Source organism: Macaca thibetana, chromosome 18 (assembly GCF_024542745.1).
Source record: "Macaca thibetana thibetana isolate TM-01 chromosome 18, ASM2454274v1, whole genome shotgun sequence".
Taxonomy (NCBI): domain Eukaryota; kingdom Metazoa; phylum Chordata; class Mammalia; order Primates; family Cercopithecidae; genus Macaca; species Macaca thibetana.
The window spans coordinates 29,527,650-29,549,774 of NC_065595.1; the positions used below are offsets into that span (position 1 = coordinate 29,527,650).

General features: G+C 36.1%; 1 protein-coding gene across 2 annotated transcripts in view; it reads right to left on the bottom strand.

The window, feature by feature from the left end:
- The window catches only part of SMAD4 (SMAD family member 4), a 61,026-nt gene that overhangs the window by 20,627 nt on the left and 18,274 nt on the right, over positions 1-22,125 (bottom strand). For both annotated transcript variants that reach the window (XR_007721245.1, XM_050767758.1), the window contains exons 3-9: positions 21,080-21,254; positions 20,618-20,647; positions 15,246-15,458; positions 12,152-12,271; positions 11,939-12,055; positions 10,465-10,515; positions 426-609 (exon numbers count right to left, since the gene is read on the bottom strand). Coding sequence is in view for 1 of the 2 variants with exons in the window: in XM_050767758.1 (XP_050623715.1) it covers positions 426-609; positions 10,465-10,515; positions 11,939-12,055; positions 12,152-12,271; positions 15,246-15,458; positions 20,618-20,647; positions 21,080-21,254 (890 nt within the window). In the remaining variant the exon portion in view is untranslated. The remainder of the gene's footprint in view (positions 1-425; positions 610-10,464; positions 10,516-11,938; positions 12,056-12,151; positions 12,272-15,245; positions 15,459-20,617; positions 20,648-21,079; positions 21,255-22,125) is intronic.

A 22,125-nucleotide genomic window follows, 5' to 3' on the forward strand; every position in this document is an offset into this window, starting at 1 on the left:
TATAAAAAATGAAAAATTTATCATAATTTACTTAACCATTTCCCTTTTATTACCAATGCTTTTAACATTGTAACTAAAACTTTCAGAAACATGTTCTCATTTAATATTACTTCCTTTCAGTAATTTGTAGAAATGTATGATCAAGAAAACAAAATTTTCAAATTGAATTCCAAAAGGTATACTTACTATTTGAAACAGAAATCTACTAACATAAAAAAGGCTATCTTTTATCACTGTATGTTACACAACAAAAACATCGACAATGAAGATGAAGTGCTTACAAATTCTGAATTTTCAACATGACCTTTATTCCTTTATTTATATTTAAGAACACATACAATGTAAACGGGGAAACATAACTTTGAATAAAAGACAATGTATTATGCTAAATTTTTAAAGTAACTATCTGACTATACAATCAATACCTTGCTCTCTCAATGGCTTCTGTCCTGTGGACATTGGAGAGTTGACCCAAACAAAAGCGATCTCCTCCAGAAGGGTCCACGTATCCATCAACAGTAACAATAGGGCAGCTTGAAGGAACCTTAAATGTCTCTCCTACCTGAACATCCATTTCAAAGTAAGCAATGGAACACCAATACTCAGGAGCTATAGGAAATAAATGGGAAAGAACATCCTCCCATGAGAGAAAGGTATAAGGCTTTCACTTGCACTCCACAACACAAAGCTTTTCCTAAAAGAAAGGGTGAAGGAAGGGGAGAGGAAATGTAATGCCCCCAAAACAACTGGATTAAAATAACATAATGCATTAAAAAGCAGGAATTTCTATGTCTTCTATTTTCTAGCTGAGTACCTAGCACTGTTCTTAAAACCCTAAAGTCATTTTTTTTTTAATTTCTAATTACCACTTATCCTCAAGTTCTAAAAGTCATTTTTTAAAATCTGGAATTTGGTTCTTACCTCAAAGGACCAGGTCAACTGAGAATTTAAAGAAACAGAAATAATCAGAATCTAAAATAAATTATTTTACCATGATGTTTCATTTGACTACTCATATTCTCTATGTAGCCTCAACTTTCATTTTTTAAAAACACACTGACTCTAAGATGTATTCCAGGGAACTGTCCTTGAATAACATCGATTCATGACATGTTTTTATAGATTCCCTAATTGAGAGAAAGTGCACAAGCAAATCAGCTATCCCATCCCTGAGTTAAGGTTAATTATACTCTAATCTCACAGTTGTTGTACACACAGATTCTCAATTGTCTCTTGGATAGTAGGTCATTTGTCCCATCTATGCCAGAGGAAAAGACATTTTTAGTGAAGTCAGGTCATGTTAACTACCATAATTTTAACTTTGAAGACGTATTTAGTGTATCCATTTGAACAGCAATATACAATTTTAAATAATTGGGGAAAAAAAGAGGTGCTACTTTGGTTTGCAAAGACAACTGATCAAGTATTTCTAATTTTTATTTGTATACAATAATTATTACATCAAGCCCAAATACATAAAAATTATTTGGCTTTCCTGTTTTAACTCATTTAACAGACATCTACAGAGTACCTAGGGATCTTTCTGGGCACTGCATACACAGTAGGAAACAAAACAGCTACAGTCCCCGTTCTCACAGAGGTGCAGGGGCAGACAAATAAGCTAACAAATAAAATAACTCAGGTAACGATGAACACTGTGAAGAAAATAAAACAGGGCATGGAACAGCAGATGACTGGAAAAAACACTTCAGACTGGATGGTAGGGGACATCCTATCTGAAAAGATGAGATCTGAATAACCTTTTATCTATGTGAAGACTGTAAACAGATTTCAGAGAGGAAGCAAAAGCAAAGACCCTAGGGTGGAAATGGGTTCGACATATTTAAAAGAAAGCTTTATCTGTATCTCAATATGCTATTTATGAACTTTAAACTAGAATTTGAAGCAACAAAACTTTCAACAATCTTTCTTTCGACAAAGTTACTTAGAATGACAAAAAAGAAACCCAGATCTTATGGGGGAAAAAAAAAGTAACCTAAAATGAAGTATGATTGATGCTTAAAATTTTTTAAAAAGAAAACAGCTTGTAAAAGCTATGTACCCTAATTACTTTTCGAAATGCTGCCAAGCAATAAAGTACTTTCCAATGAGGAGTTACCAAAACAGATCACATGAAGATTGGATAATTCGAAAACTTAAAAACTCAAATGTTTTGCCATGTCACGCTAATGAACTCGTCACAAAGATAAGCATTTGTTTAAATATATTTCATTATGATTAGAACACAAAAACCAGTGATACACTAAGTGTCTTCACTGAGTGTCTTCTTAAAAAGCCAGTTTTGAAGTATTTATGAAATTATTTTCAGCCGGGCATGGTGGCTCATGCCTATAATCCCAGCACTTTGGGAGGCAAAATGGGCAGATCACTAGAGCCCAGGAGGAAGGCCAGCCTGGGCAACATAGTGAAACCTCGTCTCTACGAAAAATAGAAAAATTGGCTGGGCATGGTTGTGTACATCTGTAGTCCTAGCTACAGGAGGCTGAGATAGGAGAATCACCTAAGTCTGGGAGGTCGGGATGGCAGTGAGCCATGAGAGTGCCACCGCACTCCAGCCCAGGCCACAGAGACCCCATCTCAAAAATTTAAAAAAAAAAAAAAAATTATTGTCTATAGAAAATGTAATGTGAAGATATCACATTACGCTATGGACAAGAAGCTTCAGCGAACAACTGATAGGTATACTGGTTAAACCAAAACTACAGAGATTGTCTAAGACATCAATCACCCAATGTCTTGGTGGCCAAAAAAAAAACCACAGCAAAAAAACAGTAACAGCACTTAAAAGTTGTCTTTACACAATCAGTCCAAATGTTAAATTTAGTTATAAACAAATATTTATAATACTAGGTAAGAAGAAAATGAGGGCCAGGCGTGGTGGATCACGCCTGTAATCCCAGCACTTTGGGAGGCCAAGGCGGGCCAATCACGAGGTCAAGAGATGGTGATCATCCTGGCCAACATGGCGAAACCCCATCTCTACTAAAAATATAAAAATTAGCTGGGCATGGTGGCATACACCTGTGGTCCCAGCTACTCGGGAGGCTGAGGCAGGAGAATCACCTGAACCTGGGAGGTGGAGTTTGCAGTGAGCCAAGATGGTGCCACTGCACTCTAGTCTGGCAACAGAGTGAGACTCTGTCTTAAAAAAAAAAAAAAATGAGGTCCAAGTACATACATTTCCTGGTTTATACCGAAAGATACTAACCAGAAGCAAAGTTCCATGGTAAGCAACGTTTTTTCTGTGAGAGTCAATTCGGGGGATGGGGGGTAAATGGGAGTTTTATAGCCTCCATGGTTAAGAAAAATATGTTTTTTGGGAGGAGGGGGGAGATGGGAGTCTCACTCTCTTGCCCAAGCTAGAGTACAATGGCACGATTACAGCTCATTGCAGTCCAAGCTATCCTAAGCTATCCCGGGCCCAAGCTATCCTCTCACCTCAGCCTTCCAAGTAGCTGGGGATACACGTGCAGGCCACCATGCCTGGCTAATTTTTTAAATTTTTTGTAGACATGGGGTTGGGTCTCCCTATGATACCCAAGCTGGTCTTGAATTTCTGGGCTCAAGTGATCCTCCTGCCTTGCCCTCCCTATGTGTTGGGATTACAGGTGTGAGCCACCACACCGGGCCTGAAAAATGTACTCTTATCATCATTATTGACAACATTTGCAACTGCACCTAAACCTTACTCTATTATTTCCTACTCACTAAAGTAACTGTTTTTGTTTGTCTTAATAGTTCAGACACCATAAAACAACAATGGTTATCTAAAGCTGCACTCTGAACAGGTTGTTTAGTTTGAGTTGACATGCTAGTACTGGGAAGACACGTTTTAAGAGACTTGAGAATAAAAAGAAACCAGCATAGGAGAGTTGCACTACCGATCAGTGACTTAAAAAGGCCTAGGAATGCAAAGGTAAGTGGGCTACCACTTAGGAGGACAGAGAAGGCTAGAGCTCATCTAAATGAGCCCCAGCAAATCTGACAGTACTGAGATACAAAGCACTATGTGAAAAACTTTTTTACTCCACTCTCAATTTGCTAATCAGTCAGAAGGGATCATTCTTATTTTAAAAACAGGGGAAAGTAATAGGAAACAACTATTAAACTTTTCTAGAATCTCTTTAAGCTTTTGCCCGCAAGGACTAATGCCATATAATGACAACTCCGCAGTTCTCAAAACTAGCATCAACAGAAGGCTGGAATTATTCAGCACAGAATGGGCTTTCTGAATGCCCCAACTCATTTGAAAGGGAGTAGGACAGTTATGAGCTAACTTTGATATTTTTATTTTTTTGCTCCTAAATTAGTGAAGTTAAGCCAGTCTCATGAAGCCCAAAACTGTTCATCACTGGCCAAAGAAAAGGTTTTAAAAGACTGAGTTAACAAAAAAATTGTTTACAATGAAAAAACTTATCTAAATACTTTTTGTAACGGGGAAATTATAAAGTACCGTCTTATCAAATAAATGCTGTTAAATTATAATGAAAGATTTAGGTCTCCAAGGTATTGTCTTCAATTTTTTGTTTTCGGAATTTTTACGTATTTGTTTTTGAGATGCAGGCTGGAATGCAATGGTGCAATCATGGCTCACGCAACCTTGATCTCCCCAACTCAAGTGCTTCTCTCACCTCAGCCTCTAGAGTAGCCGGGACTACAGGTGCACACCACCATGTCTGGCTAATTTGTTGGTACTTTTGTGTAGAGACGGGGTCTCATTATGTTGCCCAGGCTGGTCTCAAACTCCTGGGCTCAAGCGATCCCCTGGCCTGGGCCTCTGAGAGTGCTGGGATTATAGGAGTAAGCCAAAGTGCTCTGCCTATCTTCAATATTTTAAATAAAAATAAAGTCATTCCAATAAAGTGTAAAGATTTGCTTAAAGCACCTAAGTGACTCACTATGAATTATTACCTTTATTATTTAGATACGGATGAGATGCCCTGTGAGAATCTTTTATTAATACAAAAAGGTACTCTCCAAAGTCTAGAACACACCTGAAGTTGGAAATTTGTGGGTTTCGAATCCATTTGTGAATCTGAACAAAATAACCTCAGACACTGAAGAAATCTTTCACTTTAATTTGCAATCAGTATTCATTTGATGAATACACCTCAGTTTTAAGAAAAAGCAAAAACAAGAAGTCGGTAAAAAAGAAATGAGGTGATTAAACTTTTCCAAAGTCAACACATGGAACCACCAAGTATGCTGCCTATCTGAAATCTTTTAACACCAAGGTAATTATGACCAATCTTTATTTTCATTTTCTACAATTATATCATCTATTTCCTAAAACATTTATGTAACTATCTTCAAAAATAATTTCTCGGCCGGGCGCGGTGGCTCAAGCCTGTAATCCCAGCACTTTGGGAGGCCGAGACGGGGGATCATGAGGTCAGGAGATCGAGACCATCCTGGCTAATACGGTGAAACCCCGTCTCTACTAAAAAATACAAAAAACTAGCCGGGCGAAGTGGCGGGTGCCTGTAGTCCCAGCTACTCGGGAGGCTGAGGCAGGAGAATGGCGTGAACCCGAGAGGAGGAGCTTGCAGTGAGCTGAGATCCGGCCACTGCACTCCAGCCTGGGTGACAGAGCAAGACTCCGTCTCAAAAAATAATAATAATAAAAAAAAATAATAATTTCTCAAAATAAATTTACTATATATTATTGATTTTTACACATATAAAAGATTCAAAGGTATATGTATATTTCCTGTTTAAATAGTTCTAAATCTATGGTAGAATATTTTAGCACTGCTTCATCAGACCATAAGAGTCTACACTAACCATATACCTACACAAAGTTTTAAACTTTGGCTTCTTTTCTACATTAAGCAAGGATAGCGGACATGTAAACTAGTAATTATAATTTAATACAATTATAAAGTACTAGGTAGCAGGGAAAAAGGATTAGGAAAGGCTTCCCATCAGTAGTGCACTTACGCTGGATTTTCAAAGAGCTCACCACATTTGGGAGGATAGGAGAGCACGGGAGCCAACATTCACGATGACCCCCAATGATTCTCACCTCCTGATATTCACATCCTTGTGTAGGCCCCTCCCACAGGACATGGACTCTTACAGATAAGATGATGTGACTTCTGAGGCTAAGTATTTAAAGACACCGAGACTCTGTCTTACTCTCTCCTGATCACTCGTTAGCTGTCACATTATAAGAGAAATCCACAAGAAGAGAAACTGGAGCCTCCTGCCAACGAGACCGCCGAGACCACTAACTTGTCAGGTATGTCAGTAAACGACCCTGAAAGTGAATCCTTTAGCCTCTGAAAATGCCTTCAGATGATGGCAGCCCCAGCTGACAACTTCAGTGCAACCTCATAAGATCCTGAGCCGAAACCACCCAGCTAAGCCTTGTGTAGATCCCTACCTATAGAAACTAAGTGATATGACAAATTGTTATTGTTTCAATTTGCTAAGTTTTGGAGTAATTTGTTGTGGAATAGATAACTAATATAGAGTACGAGAAAAAAGCAGAGGGATGATATACCTAGGTTAAAGCTTCAAGAGATGAGGCTAGAGAAGCACACAAGGACGAGGACCAGAGATTCTTTTCTGCCTAGCTAAGGAATTTGGACTTTATCCTATGGCCAAGCATTGAGTAGGGGAATAAGTTCTTTAGCAAAGAAATAACTAGATTCAAATTTTAAAATAAATATTGAGTAGCAGTAGAGATACAGTTGAGAAGGAGGGTACTAGAACTGGAAGCTCTCCTAACAGGGAAATCAGTTACAATATTCTTGAAACAGTACAAAAGGAGAAATGAAGAGGAACAGTTGTGAGATAGAACTCCTCAAGGGCCCATTAGTATCCACAGCCAAAGACCATTTGGGTTCTACCTGCTGACTCCATTAAAGGTGTGCATGCAGAGCAAATCCTCTGCGGCAACTACCTCGACAGAGACCTTTTCAGGACCAGCCTCACCAATAAATCACTTCCTTATTCTACTCAAAGACAGAGGCCCATAGTGAGACCCGGTTTCTTAAAAAAAAAGACAGAGGCTTTAATGTCAATGCACACTACTATAAAAGCATAGCCTCAGCTGATTAATGCTATTTTCTAACCAGATGTCGGGCCTAAACACCAGTTCTACCATGAGAAGAATGAATTAAATCTACCAAGAGGCCAAAGGCAAGTACTGAAGAGGTCTAAATGACTAGCTAAATGTCACCGCCGCTATACCCACCTATGACTCTATCCAGGGTAGGTCTTTCTTCAGAGCCTTGATTACCCTCACTACTGCAGACTACCTCCCACTAAGCTATATGAACACTGAGATCCCTAAATTGCCAGGAGCCACTAATGACTCTCAAGGACAGCCAGCAAAAATTCTCATTCTTCAGACTCTAGATTTTCCCCTCTTGTCACAATATATTCACACACACGAATCAAGATCCTGATACAGTAATTCCATTTATATAATTTAAAAAACAAGTAAAGCCAGATTACTAGACTGTTTAGGGATGTCTTCATCACTTTAAAAGAGCATAAAAGGGCCGGGTGCAGTGGCTCATGCCTGTAATCCCAGCATTTTGGGAGGCCGATGGTGCAGATCACTTGAGGCCAAGAGTTCGAGACCAGCCTGGACAACATGGTGAAACCCTATCTCTACTAAAAATACAAAAATTAGCCAGGCAAGGTGGCGGGTGCCTATAATCCCAGCTACTCGGGAGGCTGAGGCAGGAGAATGGCTTGAACCCAGAGGTGGAGGTTGCAGTGAGCCAAATTGCGCCACTGCACTCTAGCCTGGGCGACAGAACGAGAGTTCATCTCAAAATAAATTTTAAAAATTTTAAAAATAAAAAATAAATGAAAGAGAAAAAAAAGTGCTTTTTATCCATAAAAAGCAGGACAGTGGCTACCTCTGGGGAGAAGGAAAGAGAAGGTTTTGACAGAGACAAAATTCATGGGGTAGGAAGGTTTCTGGGATGCTGTAATGTTTTAGTTCTAGATCTGGGTAGTGGTTACATGAGTACTGGTTTCAGTGATGTTAGACTATATACTTATTTGTGTTATATACTTTTCTGTATATTACATTTCTCAAAAAAAGTGTTTTATGAAAAGGCTAGACCCCTTGACCTACAAAAATGTTTAAAATCACAACACACAATATAACACAGAAAATCCGTTAAAGAAGATAATAAATATATAGTTAAAAGAATGCTTCTGCCCCACTAGCATCACTTTTCTCGTAACCAGAACAAATATTTGCCTCTTAAAGCAGCAGAAAGTTTATTAAACTATCACATCTACTGCTAGCCAGCACAGTAACACTGGTTCTCACACTCTGATGTCACTGTAATATGGCCTTTCGATCTAGAAATTCTATAAATCTCTTGAACTAAAATATGAGAAAAGTTACAAACACAAAGATGTTCCCTTCTATTTTTTTAAACAGCTAGAAGAAAAACTGAAACCAACACAATCAATAACAGAACATTATTTACACAGAGAAAATTATGTGGGCCTATTTAAGAATTGTATGTTACCCTTTAAATTAATCATTATGGGCACTGTGTTTATGTTTTTAAAAAACCTTTTTTGGAAGTATATACTAAGATACACATAAAACTATGATACAGGATTTGCTTCAAAATAATATAGAATGAAGAAAGAGAGTATGAATGAAATAAGTTTGGTCATTAGTTGATAATAGCTGAAACTGAGGAATGAGTACAACAGGGGAACTTCCTGTACTATTCTGGTATGCTTAAAATTCTTTATGCTTGACTTATATAAAGAATGGAGTTTTTATATAAAAACTTTTTATATAAACTTTTTATATAAAAAGTGGAGTACTGTTCAGCCATAAAAAACAATGAGATTCAGTCACTTGCGACAATATGGATGGAACTGGAGGCACTACGTTCAGTGAAATAAGCCAGGCAAAGAAAGACAAACATCACATGTTTTTATTTGTGAGATCTAAAAATCAAAATAATTGAACCCATGGAGACAGAGAGTAGAAGGATGGTTACCAGAGGCTGGGAAAGGTAGTAGGGAGTTGGGGGAAGGTGTGGATGGTTAATAGTACAAAAGGTAGTTAGAATGAATAAGGTCTAATATTTTAGAGCACAACAGGGTGACTGTAGTCAATAATTTAACTGTACACTTTAAAATAACTAACAGAGTATAGACTATAACACAAAAGATAAATGCTTGAGGGGGATGGATACCCCATCTTCCATGTTGTGCTTATCATGCATTACATGCCTGTATCAAAACATCTCATATGCCCCATAAATATATACATCTCCTACGTACCCACAAAGATGAAAAATAAAATCATTAAAAAAATTTTTTTAATTCTTCAAGCTTGGTGTGGTGGCTCACGTCTATAATCCCAGCACTCTGGGAGGCTAAGGCAGGAGGATCACTTGAGGCCAGGAGTTCAAAACCAGCCTGGACAACATAGCGAGATCCCATCTCGGCAAAAAATTTAAAAATAAATAAAATTATTAGCAGAAGGATTGCTTTAGGCCAGGAGTTCGAGACCAGCCTGGGCAACATGGTGAGACCCTGTATCTACTAAAATACAAAGATTAGCCAGGCATGGTGGCGCCTGCCTATAGTCCCAGCTACTCTAGAAGCTGAGGCAAGAGGATTGCTGGAGACCAGCAGGTCAAGGCTTCAGTAAGCTGAGATCATGCCACTGCACTCCAGTTTGGGTGACAGAGCCAGGCCCAGTCTCAAAAATAAACAAGTAAAAATAAAAACATAATTCTTCATAATAATGTTACTTTAATTAGGAGGAAAATTGAGTTTATAGTTTCCAAAAAATTAAGGTGATTAGTTGAAGTAATATATTTGCATCCTTTTATGCTAAGAAAAACAGATATGAAGGGATGAGAAAAAAATTCAAAATCTATGTTTGTGTTACAAGGGACTTTCAGTATTTCATTTTCAAGTGTTTTCTGTTTTATTATCTCTATAACTTCAAAAATTATACACAAACTTTGAACTGAGGAAAGCTATTTAGCTATTTACTCTTTTGTATACAATTTAATCAAATAGTTTCTAAATTCCAGTTAACCAGAGATCCTGAATAATAGAGTGAATTATTTTTCTTTTCAGCATGTACTTAAGATTCTTTCCTGGCTTTTTAAGCTATAGTTTTACAGCTGTTCTATTTTGAAACCTAGTTTTATTCTGCTGCATATGTATGTATTCAATGCTGAAGCCAGCATTTCTGTAATTCTCATTTTAGCTGAAAAGACAGTTCTTTTCTTTCGGGGACAGTTAAACTGAATAAAATATAGACAGTCTATGTGTGACTATATCGGCTATTCATACTGTTGATTAACTCATGTCATGATGAGTATTGTACTTATCTGAGAAGTGACCCTATAATTCTATTAAAGCCTGTGTTTGCACGTTTCAATCACCACTAAATCTAAATACAGGAAATCAATTTTGAAATACACTTACCAGGATGATTGGAAATGGGAGGCTGGAATGCAAGCTCATTGTGAACAGGCCCTAAAGAAAAGACAACAAAAATTCCATTTTTATTTATTAAAAGTTGTCTAATGCTAAAACTTTTAGTAAATCTTACTTAAATATAACTATTATCAGTTAGGAATTGTTGAAAACAAGCTTATGCAATGTCTAAGAACTTAAAAGTTTACTTTACAATAAGCAAATAGTCTTAAACTATTAACACTTTTGTGGATATTTAATAACTAACATTTTAGTGCTATCTGCCAAGTGTTATTATTACACAATTTACACATAATTTTCCATCCAATATTTAATACAGATCATAAATGAATTATTTATGTAACATCCAATATAGTACAATTTATAATGCAATGTATAATAACAAACTATTAGGTCTATTCTAAAAACAAGTGCTTACGTTAATTAAGGATGTTTATTTAATGGAATCGTAGCTAACATAACTGGAAACTTGTAATGTGTTAAGACACAATGCTAAACACCTCACATAAATTATTACATTTACTTCTTACAAACACCCCTTGAGGTAGATACTAGTATTACTGCTCCTGAGGCTTAATGAGGTGAAATAACTTGCCAATGGTCACATAAGCCTGTTAAAGGTCCAAACCCAGCACCCTTAAACACTATGCCTAGGCAGCCATTAAAAATTACATTCTCTTAAGAAATGGAAAAAATAGTAACATAACTGAAAAGAAGCAAGACATATACAATACACATAGAGTAGGAGCCCCCTGTCAATTTACATATACCTGTTTATATGACTGGAAGGAAAATGACAAAATATTAGAAGTGGCTATTTTTGAGTAGCAGGATTCAGGGTAATTTTGCTTTTCTTATTTACACTTTTCTGTATTTTCTAAGTTTTCTTTGGTACTATTAATATTATAACGAGAAGGAATTTAATGTATATAAAAGTTATACTCTTGATTTTACTAAGCCATATGAACAGTGCTCCTATTCTACCTGAAACTACAGGCTATCTGTAGGGTATTCCTCCCAACCATGCCGGCACAAAGTTATCTATAGATTCAACATTATCCAAAGTACACTGAATACTATGCTGAGGAAAACCTTGAGAACTCAGTGCTCAAAGGATTTTAATCCATTATGGGTGGATATACAAGACACAGATGAGATCTAAGAACATATACAAAGTAAACAAACAAATGAATGGAAATCAATGTGATGTTAATGAAACATTAGCAACAGAGAAATAAATGTATTTAGCAAACATCACTCCTCTAAAATAAAAAGGTATAATAACTATGAAAAATACTACTGTTTACAAAAACTACTGAAAAGCACTATTTAATGAAACAAAATCACAGGATGAATAAAAGATGTAAAAACATTTTTAAAAAATAGAAAACAAAGCCCTACCAAAAAAAAAAAAAAAAAAAGGAAAAAAAAAAGAGCCCTTACAACAAAAACAAGAGCTTACAGTAATGTCCGGGATGGGGCGGCATAGGCGGGTGGTGCTGAAGATGGCCGTTTTGGTGGTGAGGCAAATTAGGTGTGTATGGTGCAGTCCTACTTCCAGTCCAGGTGGTAGTGCTGTCTAAAAATTAAGGCCCACATGGGTTAATTTGCTTTTATAAAGGCTGCCTACTTTTTTCTCAACTATTTAAAAGATTTTTTTAAAGTATGTACATACTATGATGGTAAGTAGCTGGCTGACCAGTAAATCCATTCTGCTGCTGTCCTGGCTGAGGCCCTGATGCTATCTGCAACAGTCCTTCACTATGGCTGCCCCCCAGTATACTGGCAGGCTGACCTAGAGGAACAAGAAGACATTAACATGGTACATTCATAGATGTCATCTTATGATTTCATATACTAAATGAAGGACTAATTTTATCTGATAATGCACAACTACAAAGATGGGCAAAAAGTGTAACTCACCCATGGCCTATCAGGTTAAAAAAAAACCTAAAGTCATCTATAAAGACAAACCTTAACTTGAAGAAGCTCAAAATTATTCCATTTTAGGTAATGTCTTGCTAATTTTAGTGGCTTATTTCTTCACAAACGTATTTCAAATGCCAGCAAAACACCACTGTATGTCTGGCCTATCATATTAACTTCTTCAGAAGTGTATCAGTTCATCCTGGCCACTCCAACCACTTCTCTCTCTGGACCTTTCTGATTAGGATCCCAAAAATCCAGGCTCAAGAAAATGTTGAAAACTGAAAATCATTGTCAGCACTGGTACTAGTAATGGCAGAATGCTAGGGTTTGACAGAGAAAAGCAGAGCAGAAAATTATTTTAAACACGATGTGATGGTGAAGAGGAGGAAGTTAAAAAGATCTAGCTCTGCTGTCCAATCAATATACCATTTACTGGTTAAAAACAAACAAAAAAACTCTCACTCTACTTTCCAATTTTTTCAAGAGCTTTTATAAACCAAGGGTCATTTCTTTTCAACAACACCATCATATTCCCAGATTTACACAAAATTAGTTGCCCTCTCTATATGCAATATACCAAGAGAAGCCAACTTCTCCTGGCTTCTATTCTATTCAAAAACCATCCTATGATATTGCTTACTGTCCTACATTTTTAAGGCTTTTTTTTTAAAAGTGGAAATTTGATTTCTTAAAGAGCATTAATTAAGTCAATTGTTTACCCCATTTGGAAAGCACTAAATTTATAATTATTTATAACTGGCATCACCTCATTCTTTTCTAAATGGGAGTATAATCAGATATCTGGAAGACAGTAAATGTCACCATTGCTCAAACTACCAAAGAAAAGGAATATTTTTTTTTCTCTACATACCACATTTCCTTAAAGCTAAGAATTACAAAACCAAAACCTAAAGAGAATATTTCAATACTCCCCAAATTATTTATCTGTAAAAATGGCATTTTAGCAACCTCCCTTCCTACTCATCCCCCAGATTCTGCAATTTATCTTTAAAGGTTAATTATGGTTTTGTTCGTGTTTTTAATAATTATACATGCAATACTCTTAGCTAACTTACCAAAATTGTCATTAACTACACAGGATAAATTATTTTAATTTACAGATATTTAAAAGGAAATCCTTAAAATATTCAGGTGTCAAACGAACATAAATTGTAAAGTGACCCATTGTAGTTATCCATACTGAATACTTCCTTTATGCAATTCTAAGTATGTAAAATAGTTAAACAACACGACTATATCAGCTCATGTAAAATAGCCTTTCAAATCTTCTATTCTAGTTCAACTTCTTTTTGTTCATTTAATTTTATCAATATACTTTTTGAGATCTAAGGGAACATTTTGACACAAGTTCTAAAACTTACAGTATTTACAGTATTTGATTATTAAAATCTACCCAATAAATACCAGGATAAAATTAGCTGCATTTCATTTATATCACTTTTTCTAATCTTTGCATAGGACTCAACCTTAGGGAATAAAACAGTCAAAATGAAGTCACTTTAGCAAGCATTAACAAAGGTACAGAAATTCAATCTCCAGATAATATAAACAGAAGTAGGTAGCTGTGCTCTAGCACTAATCTACGTTCAAGTGGCTATAATGTACCTTCTTTCATTTTCTATCACTACCCACTGTTTATCAACCATATTCCTAATTTGGTAAATAAAAAGTAGACAGATAACAGAAGAACCAAGTGATTAAGGATCTGGGTTCTCAAGTGCTTAACCTATATGACCCATTTAGTATATGCTGCCTATAGTGAGACCGTCATCTCTTATATAGCAAACCAAAAACATATTGCTTTGAAGTGGTGTAATGAATTAAAGAGGGGAAATTTTTGTATACTTCACTTGAAAACTCACAATTACAGAAATCAGTCCCCCATTTATTCCAAAGATCAAAATTTCTATGTTGAATCTAATCTGATAGTAAAGCAAATAGAATAATGGTACTTTTGGCAGCAACTAACACAGTATTAAACCAGAGCTGTCAAAAATCTATTCTGATGTAGGTTTACATATAATTCCTTTAGCAATTGCATGCAACTAACACCATACACATGCCAAGACAATGCACTATGATTAACTGGAAAAAAAAAAAACAAAAGCAAAAAAAGCTACTTCATTTGCAAGGCAGCAAACTATCAAACCTTTGGTTACTGTGAAAATAAGTAACAGAACCAGGTCATATCATCAGGCCCCAAAAAACCTAAACCTAGCAGCCCCTTTGCCTCCTATGACATGGCAGAAAAGAAGGATCCTTCTGAAACAGACTAATTTTTTAAAAATATAGACAAATATTTTTAAAAGAGATATAGAAGTTAGCTTACATCAAAATTGACTTAATTACTTAATGTCTATCTTGAGCAATACATAACAAATTTGTCAAGATCCCTTTGCACAGTGAGAAAATAAGACAACTACTATAAGGTAATATTCTCCCAGATAAACCAAAATAAGAACACTGGATTAAAAGAAAGGTTGCAATTCCATTAACACAGACCTTCATAAACATCTTGGATCAAAACTACTTATTATTTAAATATTTCTCCAAAATCTATCTGAGAGCTTAAGAGGCTACTTACTTCTACATGTAATAGTAAAGTTCAAATCAGATCACTAATTTGAATCAATATTCTAATCAAAGCCATTAAATTCCAAGCGACTGTACATACCTGTCTAACACCTGTTTACCTATGAAAGATACCACAGTTACTTTTAATGTTTACTTACTTGGAGTTTCCCCCCAAATGACTACACATAAATAAGCAATGATTAGGAAAACTCAACTTGCTGACTACATCTGATTCTAGAACTCACTTGTGGAAGCCACGGGAATGTTGGGAAAGTTGGCAGTGCTGGTAGCATTAGACTCAGATGGGGCTAACAGAGCTGGGGTGCTGTATGTCTCTGTTGACGCACGATTACTTGGTGGATGCTGGATGGTTTGAATCGAATGTCCTTCAGTGGACAACGATGGCTGTCCCTCAAAGTCATGAACATATTCATCCTTCACCATCATACTTGAAGGAGCTATGTAGAAAATTAAACGTATTTTAAATTTTTATAAGCTTCTATCCCCAGAAAAAAAAAAATCTTATTAGCAAGTAATATAACATCTAAAATCAATTACAGTGTAAATAACTTTAAATCAGAATTTTTTCATATTATTTTAAAAGCATACTACTTTACCAGCAAGTCATTTATTTAATGGTAACAGCATCAGATATATTTTATCCATCAATCTGACTCTCAAATTCGAAGCTAGTCTACGTTCCAACAGCCTCCAGCAACAATCCTAAAAAGGTACTCCTCAGTTTCTTGAGAAACGTAGAATAATAATCACCTAAATACATAAGGCAGGCAAAAACCAAAAGGCTGGAAAATGTGTATCCAGCTGAGAAAAACAATTATTCAGTCTAAATCGAGATTGAGTATTTAACTACATCCTTTTGCTAATTTCACACTGTGGAGATATCAGTGGGATCTGACAGATATCCAATTCCAGGATCTAGAATTATTGTTAAGTAACATATTCTTTAAAAATGAAGTGTACTGAATGTCCCCTATAGATTTAGAACCAAACAGAAAAATTCTAAATGAAAAGTCAAGCAGAAATTTCCCTCTAGAAACCCAACCCAAATAAGAATATTTGATAAACATATGGTGTGAGAAAACTCAGTAATCAATCTTTCACCTATGTGGTTACACCTTCATAAGTAAAGCTAGATTCCAGCTGATATAGCATAACACCTTTCCATTAACAAACCAGGAAATAGTTTGCTCTGTTGTATGAGAAAAAGAAAACTGAAACTGAACTGCATAAATGTTAATTCTCTGCCTGGAACCTTCCTTTTGGTTCTAGGTTATTGTTTTAAGGTTTGCTTTTTATGTTTAACAACCAATCCTTTATTGCTTCTGAACTAACACTACTCCAGAACTTAACAATCCACTGAACTAATAGTAGGTTCTCTTCTTAAAGCAGTAAATTAGTCTTAATGTCTTAAGACTAATGTCTTTTTCTTAATGAAAAAGACATTTCCTTTTTCATTAAGAACCAGCATATCATGTCCCTTATCTTTCCCTATGTCAACCTTTGAAAAAAATCTACATGTAAATATCAGTTAAGTTACATGGGTATTTTTTATTAAATTGAGACTATTTCAAGGCAGTAATAATCATCCATTGTGCAAGTTTCTATGTGCAACCTCTTAAAAACCTCTTAAGAAGTACGTTCATGCATCAAAAGTCATGACGATGATATTCTGAAGACCCCATAAATCCCATTCCAAAGTTCCTCTTTAGAAATTTTACAGAAACAAAAAGATAATCAAAAGGATGTTTAACAAATTATGTATCGATAAAAAAACTGAACACAATCACTCATCACTAACATTGGCCAAATTATAAAAATAATAAAAAGAAAAACAATGGGGCATAAAATTGGTATGTCTACACTTATTCAGCCTTGTATTATACCCTTCAACAAAGTTCAATGATTTTCTTCATATAAATCCTGACATCTCTAAATAATTCCTGGACATTTTAGGTTTTCTGTTGTTATAACGGCCAGGATCTTTTTACCGACTTACTGGTTTTGCTAGCTGATTTGAGGATACAACTGGTCAATTTGGTACTCACTGCTTTTGCTTTTCAGGTGACTCTTCAGTGTAATCAGCAATCATAATATCTTTAAGTACCTACTGCATTCTGCTTTTAAACAGTTATGACTCATAAATCTTTCTTGCCTTAAATATGCTGGCTAAACTTCCCAAATGTAAGTTTGAAACCTCTACTGGTCTACAGATTTCTTTAACCCCAGATAATCCATAATGTTTCTCAGGTAAAACTGAAGGTATCAACAAGTATAGAAATCTGCAATATATTTTTGCCAAGAGAAAAAAAGCAAGTTACAAAACACTATTGTACACTATGATCATATGCATGTTTAAAAAATCATATACTCTAAGTAAAAAAGCAAGGTCCAGAACAGTATGCACAGTATACATTTTGTGTAAGGAAGGAGGTATGTATTTTTTGCATATAGAAACCCTGGAAGGAAACACCAGAAACTAAAAAAAGTGATTACCTGAATTAGGGGGGAATGGGGGCAGGGGTGGGAGCACTTCTTTTCACTGTATACCTTTTTATAGTATTTTGATTTATGGACCATGTATTGCCTATTCAAAAAAATAAAATTAAAAAAACATATAGTATATATTTTTTAAAGTCCAGAAAAACAGACACCAAACTGTTAAATATTTCTCTTTATGGGCTAGCATTCAACAAATTCATTCACTGAAAAAATATTTCTTGAGCACCTATGTTCCAGGTACTGTTCTAGTACTTGGGATATAGCCATAAACAAAACAAATATCCCTGCTGTCATGGAGTTTGCAGTCTTTTGTAATATTTTCCCATTGTTTAAATATCTAATAGCAAACACACATTACTCCAGCTCCTCCTAGTTGTCTATTCTTGGGCAAGTTCCTTCACCTCTCCAGGTAGCAGTCCCTTCATCTGTTAAAGTATAAATAATCCCACCTCCCATGTAGAAGTATCATGAGAATGATGACATAATACTCAGAAATCATTTAGCTCAGTCTGACCTGACACACAATGAGTACCCAGTAAGTGTTAGCTATTATTATTTAACCATATTTTTAGAGTAGTTTTACATATATATAGTGATTATAAAATGTTCTAAGAGGGCTGGGTGCAGTGGCTCATGCCTGTAATCCCAGCACTTTGGGAGGCTGAGACAGTGGATCGCCTGAGGTCAGGAGTTCGAGACCAGCTGGCCAACATGGTGAAACCCCATCTCCACTAAAAATACAAAAATAATAATAATAATAATAAATGCTGGGCATGGTGGCTGGCGCCTGTAATCCCAGCTGCTCAGGAGGCTGAGGCAGGAGAATCGCTTGAACTCAGGAGGCGGAGGTTGCAGTGAGCCGAGATCCCACCATTGTACTCCAGTCTGGGCAACAAGAGCGAAACTCTGTCTCAAAAAAGAAAAAGAAAATGTTCTAAGAGGGTCAAAGAATATATTTTCTATAGGTGACAAAAAAGCTGAAACCACTGGGCCCACCCTAGGTCTGTATTTTTTATCATCACCAGCAGCCAGGACATAGCACCTATCTGATGGTATTATCACTCTCTTATTTACTTTTTCTCTCCTCCACTAGACTATAAGCTCACTTGAGCAGACAAAACATACCTTATTATCTTAGCATCCCTGGAAACTAACACAGTACCAGGCAATACATGCTCATTACATATTTGTTAAAATGAATACACAGGTCGACGTGGTCACAGAAAGTTTCATGAAAGATAAAAGGCTGGAAATGACTACCATAAGACATTAACTCAAAAATGAAGGAACCGTCCTATTTTCTTAACTTTTAGTTACCTGGTCTTATATTATTCCTTTGTCCAAATCTAGAAGGAGCTGTGAGAAATACCAGTTGTTTTCTGAGGAAATAAGGCACTGAAGACAGCCTTTACAAAACCACCACTAGGGGGACCTACAAGGCTGAATACAGTCCTACAGTCACTAAAGAAAGGCTAAAAAACCCATACAATCCCATCAGTAACGGTGCATCAATAATTTTAGAATGGGGAGGTGTGTGATGAGCATTCAGAATTTGAATCCCCTCACAAACAGCCCCATAGAGAGATTCAGATACACTTATCATTGCAGTCTCCCAACTTTTAACACCCACTGAGCCAAATGTTTTCTCCAAAAACATGGATGGAAAACGGTGAAGATATGAAGCGTGTTTACTTTCAAAAAAAAGAAGTGATATAATATCAATGTCTGCATAGCAAAGAGGCAGAGTTTTAACCAATCTTAAAGCAACCCTTCCCAGACCACCACAACAGCTCATAACAATAAACCCACACTTGTCAGAAACCTACTAGTCACTAACGAGCACAACAAGGCACTGAGTCTTCCTCCATTACTAGTGATATGGGAGAAAGGTGGAAAATAAAATCAAGTAGAACTGCATACTCTTCCTAAATTTTGGTTAAGGTCACCTAGTATTTCTGACTCACCTATAAAATTCTGCAAACAAAAAAGGTGCTAAACTACTACTAATTTCCCTCCAGAGCAACAGCACACCTTTTCTAAGACGACAATGGTTCCTTTTTTTTTTTTTTTTTGAGACAGAGTTTCACTCTTGTTGCCCAGGCTGGAGTGCAACAGCGTGATCTCAACTCACTGCAACCTCCACTTCCAGGGTTCAAGTGATTCTCCTGCCTCAGCCTCCTGAGTAGCTGGAATTACAGGCGCCCACCACCACACCTGGTTAATTTTTTATATTTTTAGTAGAGACAGGGTTTCACCATGTTGGCCAGGCTGGTCTCAAACTCCTGACCTCAGGTGATCCACCTGCCTCAGCTTCCCAAAGTACTGGGATTGCAGGCGTGAACCACCATGCCTGGCTGACAGTGGTTCCTTATAAGAGTTTCTCCGCAAATAATTAGTTCTTACAGAAATTTGAGTTTATTAAGTTCTAAGTAACAGAGCTAAAGATTTAATAAAACTCCATTCTCAAATATTATAATAACAAAAACACACACCCCCATTCGCATTTCATTTTCTCAATCACCTTAAAACAGTTTTTCTTTTTAAGAATACAATTAGGTAAGCTGTGATGGGCATATGCTTTTAAGTAGCCTTGATTTATTTACTCAAAATGTAACAAGACTGAAAAAATACAAATGAGCACGATTTTAAACCATTCTCAACATTATCATTCATAAAAATGTTAGGCTGAAATGAAGGAAAATTAGAATACTGGCATTTTTAAAGGATATGTTATACGCGATTCCATATTACCAAACATTCTGGGTACTTAACACCCATTAAAACTGGTTCTGTGAGATTTTCTTCAAAAATGGGTCTTAACTCAAAAAATATTCTTTGTATTTGTTTTTGGTACATTCCTCTATCATGTTTTTTACAGTACTTTAGTTCATAAATTGCAGTTCATATACAAAGAGCAAATAGCCAATTTAAATCCAGTTTTAAATGCTGACGTGCCCCATAACCCCAAAATCTAAATTTCCAAATCAGTAAGTTATTTTCTTGTTAATGTTACTGCCGCCCACACAAACTAATTCTAGGTCAACGAAAAAACAGAGAGGATAGGACAAAAGAAAGTAATAAGAAACAGATTACCTACCATTACTCTGCAGTGTTAATCCTGAGAGATCTTAATTGTTTAAAAGGGAAAACAAATGAAACATTAATCATTACAATGAAAATATTTTCCATTTAACAGAGAATGTCAAGTTAAACCAGAGATTACAAAAGTTCATGAACTATTTCAATTCAGAAGTAGCATAAACACTATCTAACAATACACACACTAGGTATTCAAATTTATAATGCTTTCCATCTTATTTCTCAAAAACAATGTTCTAAATGGGCAAAATATGAACTGTAATACTTGGTTTTAGCAGTCAAAATATAAGTTTGTTCCTAAGTTCAAATTAAAACACGTATATTAAAAATGTCTGATTCTTTAACCTTATTTAAAGTCGTGGGCTATCTTCCAAATTTATAATTTAACTTACAAAAATTAAAACACTATTGAGATCCTTTTCCCTTTATGTTTCTTAGGATAAAAGCAAAGTCTACTTACCAATTCCAGGTGATACAACTCGTTCATAGTGATATGGATTCACACAGACACTATCACATTTTAAGTCAAATGCATACTGACAATATTTAACATGTTTTAGTTCATTTTTGTGAAGATCAGGCCACCTCCAGAGACGGGCATAGATCACATGAGGAAATCCTTTCCGGCCAGCCACCTAGAAAAATAAACGACCATTTATTCATCTGTCACATTATGCAAGACACTTTTATATATATCCTGATTTAATCCTCACAATCCTACCAAGTCAGTATTACAATCCCCACTTCATAAATGAGAAAACTAAAATTCAAAATAACTAACTTGGCCATGTCATGCATCAGACCTGTAATTTAAACCTTGGTATAATTTCAAGGCCTGTGTTCAGGTTTTAAAAATGCAAAAAGTGGCTGGGCATGGTGGCTCACACCTGTAAGCATATCACTTTGGCAGGCCAAGGCAGGAGGATCGCTTGAGCCCAGGAGTTCATTACCAGCCTGGACAACATGGCAAGGCCCTTGTCTCCACAAATAATAAAAAATTACCCAGGTATAGTCATATGTGCCTGTAGTCCTAGCTACTCAGGAGGCTAAGGCAGAAGGATTGCATAAGCCCAGTAGGTAAAGGCTGCAGTGAGCCATGTTTGCACCACTGCACTCCAGACTGGGCAAGAGTGAGACCATGTCTCAAAGAAAAAAAAATGAAATAAATAAATATTTAAAAAGACTGTGTTGTAGAAACCATGTATAAAGTCTTGAAATAAAACTTTAAAATCTAAGACATAAAATGTCTGTAAGATTTATTTCAGCAAGGGAGATTATGAAGTTCTACCTGAAAAATGTGATCAATGAAACATTTGGTAACAGTGAAACATATCAGATTTCTAAATTATAAAAAGACTAAGTGTAATCCAATTGTTTAAATGTACATACGATATCAAAAAAGAAAGCAACATGGCTGGGCACGGTGGCTCACGCCTGTAATCCCAGAATTTTGGGGGGCCAAGGCGGGTGGATCACCTGAGGTCAGCGGTTTGAGACCAGCCTGAC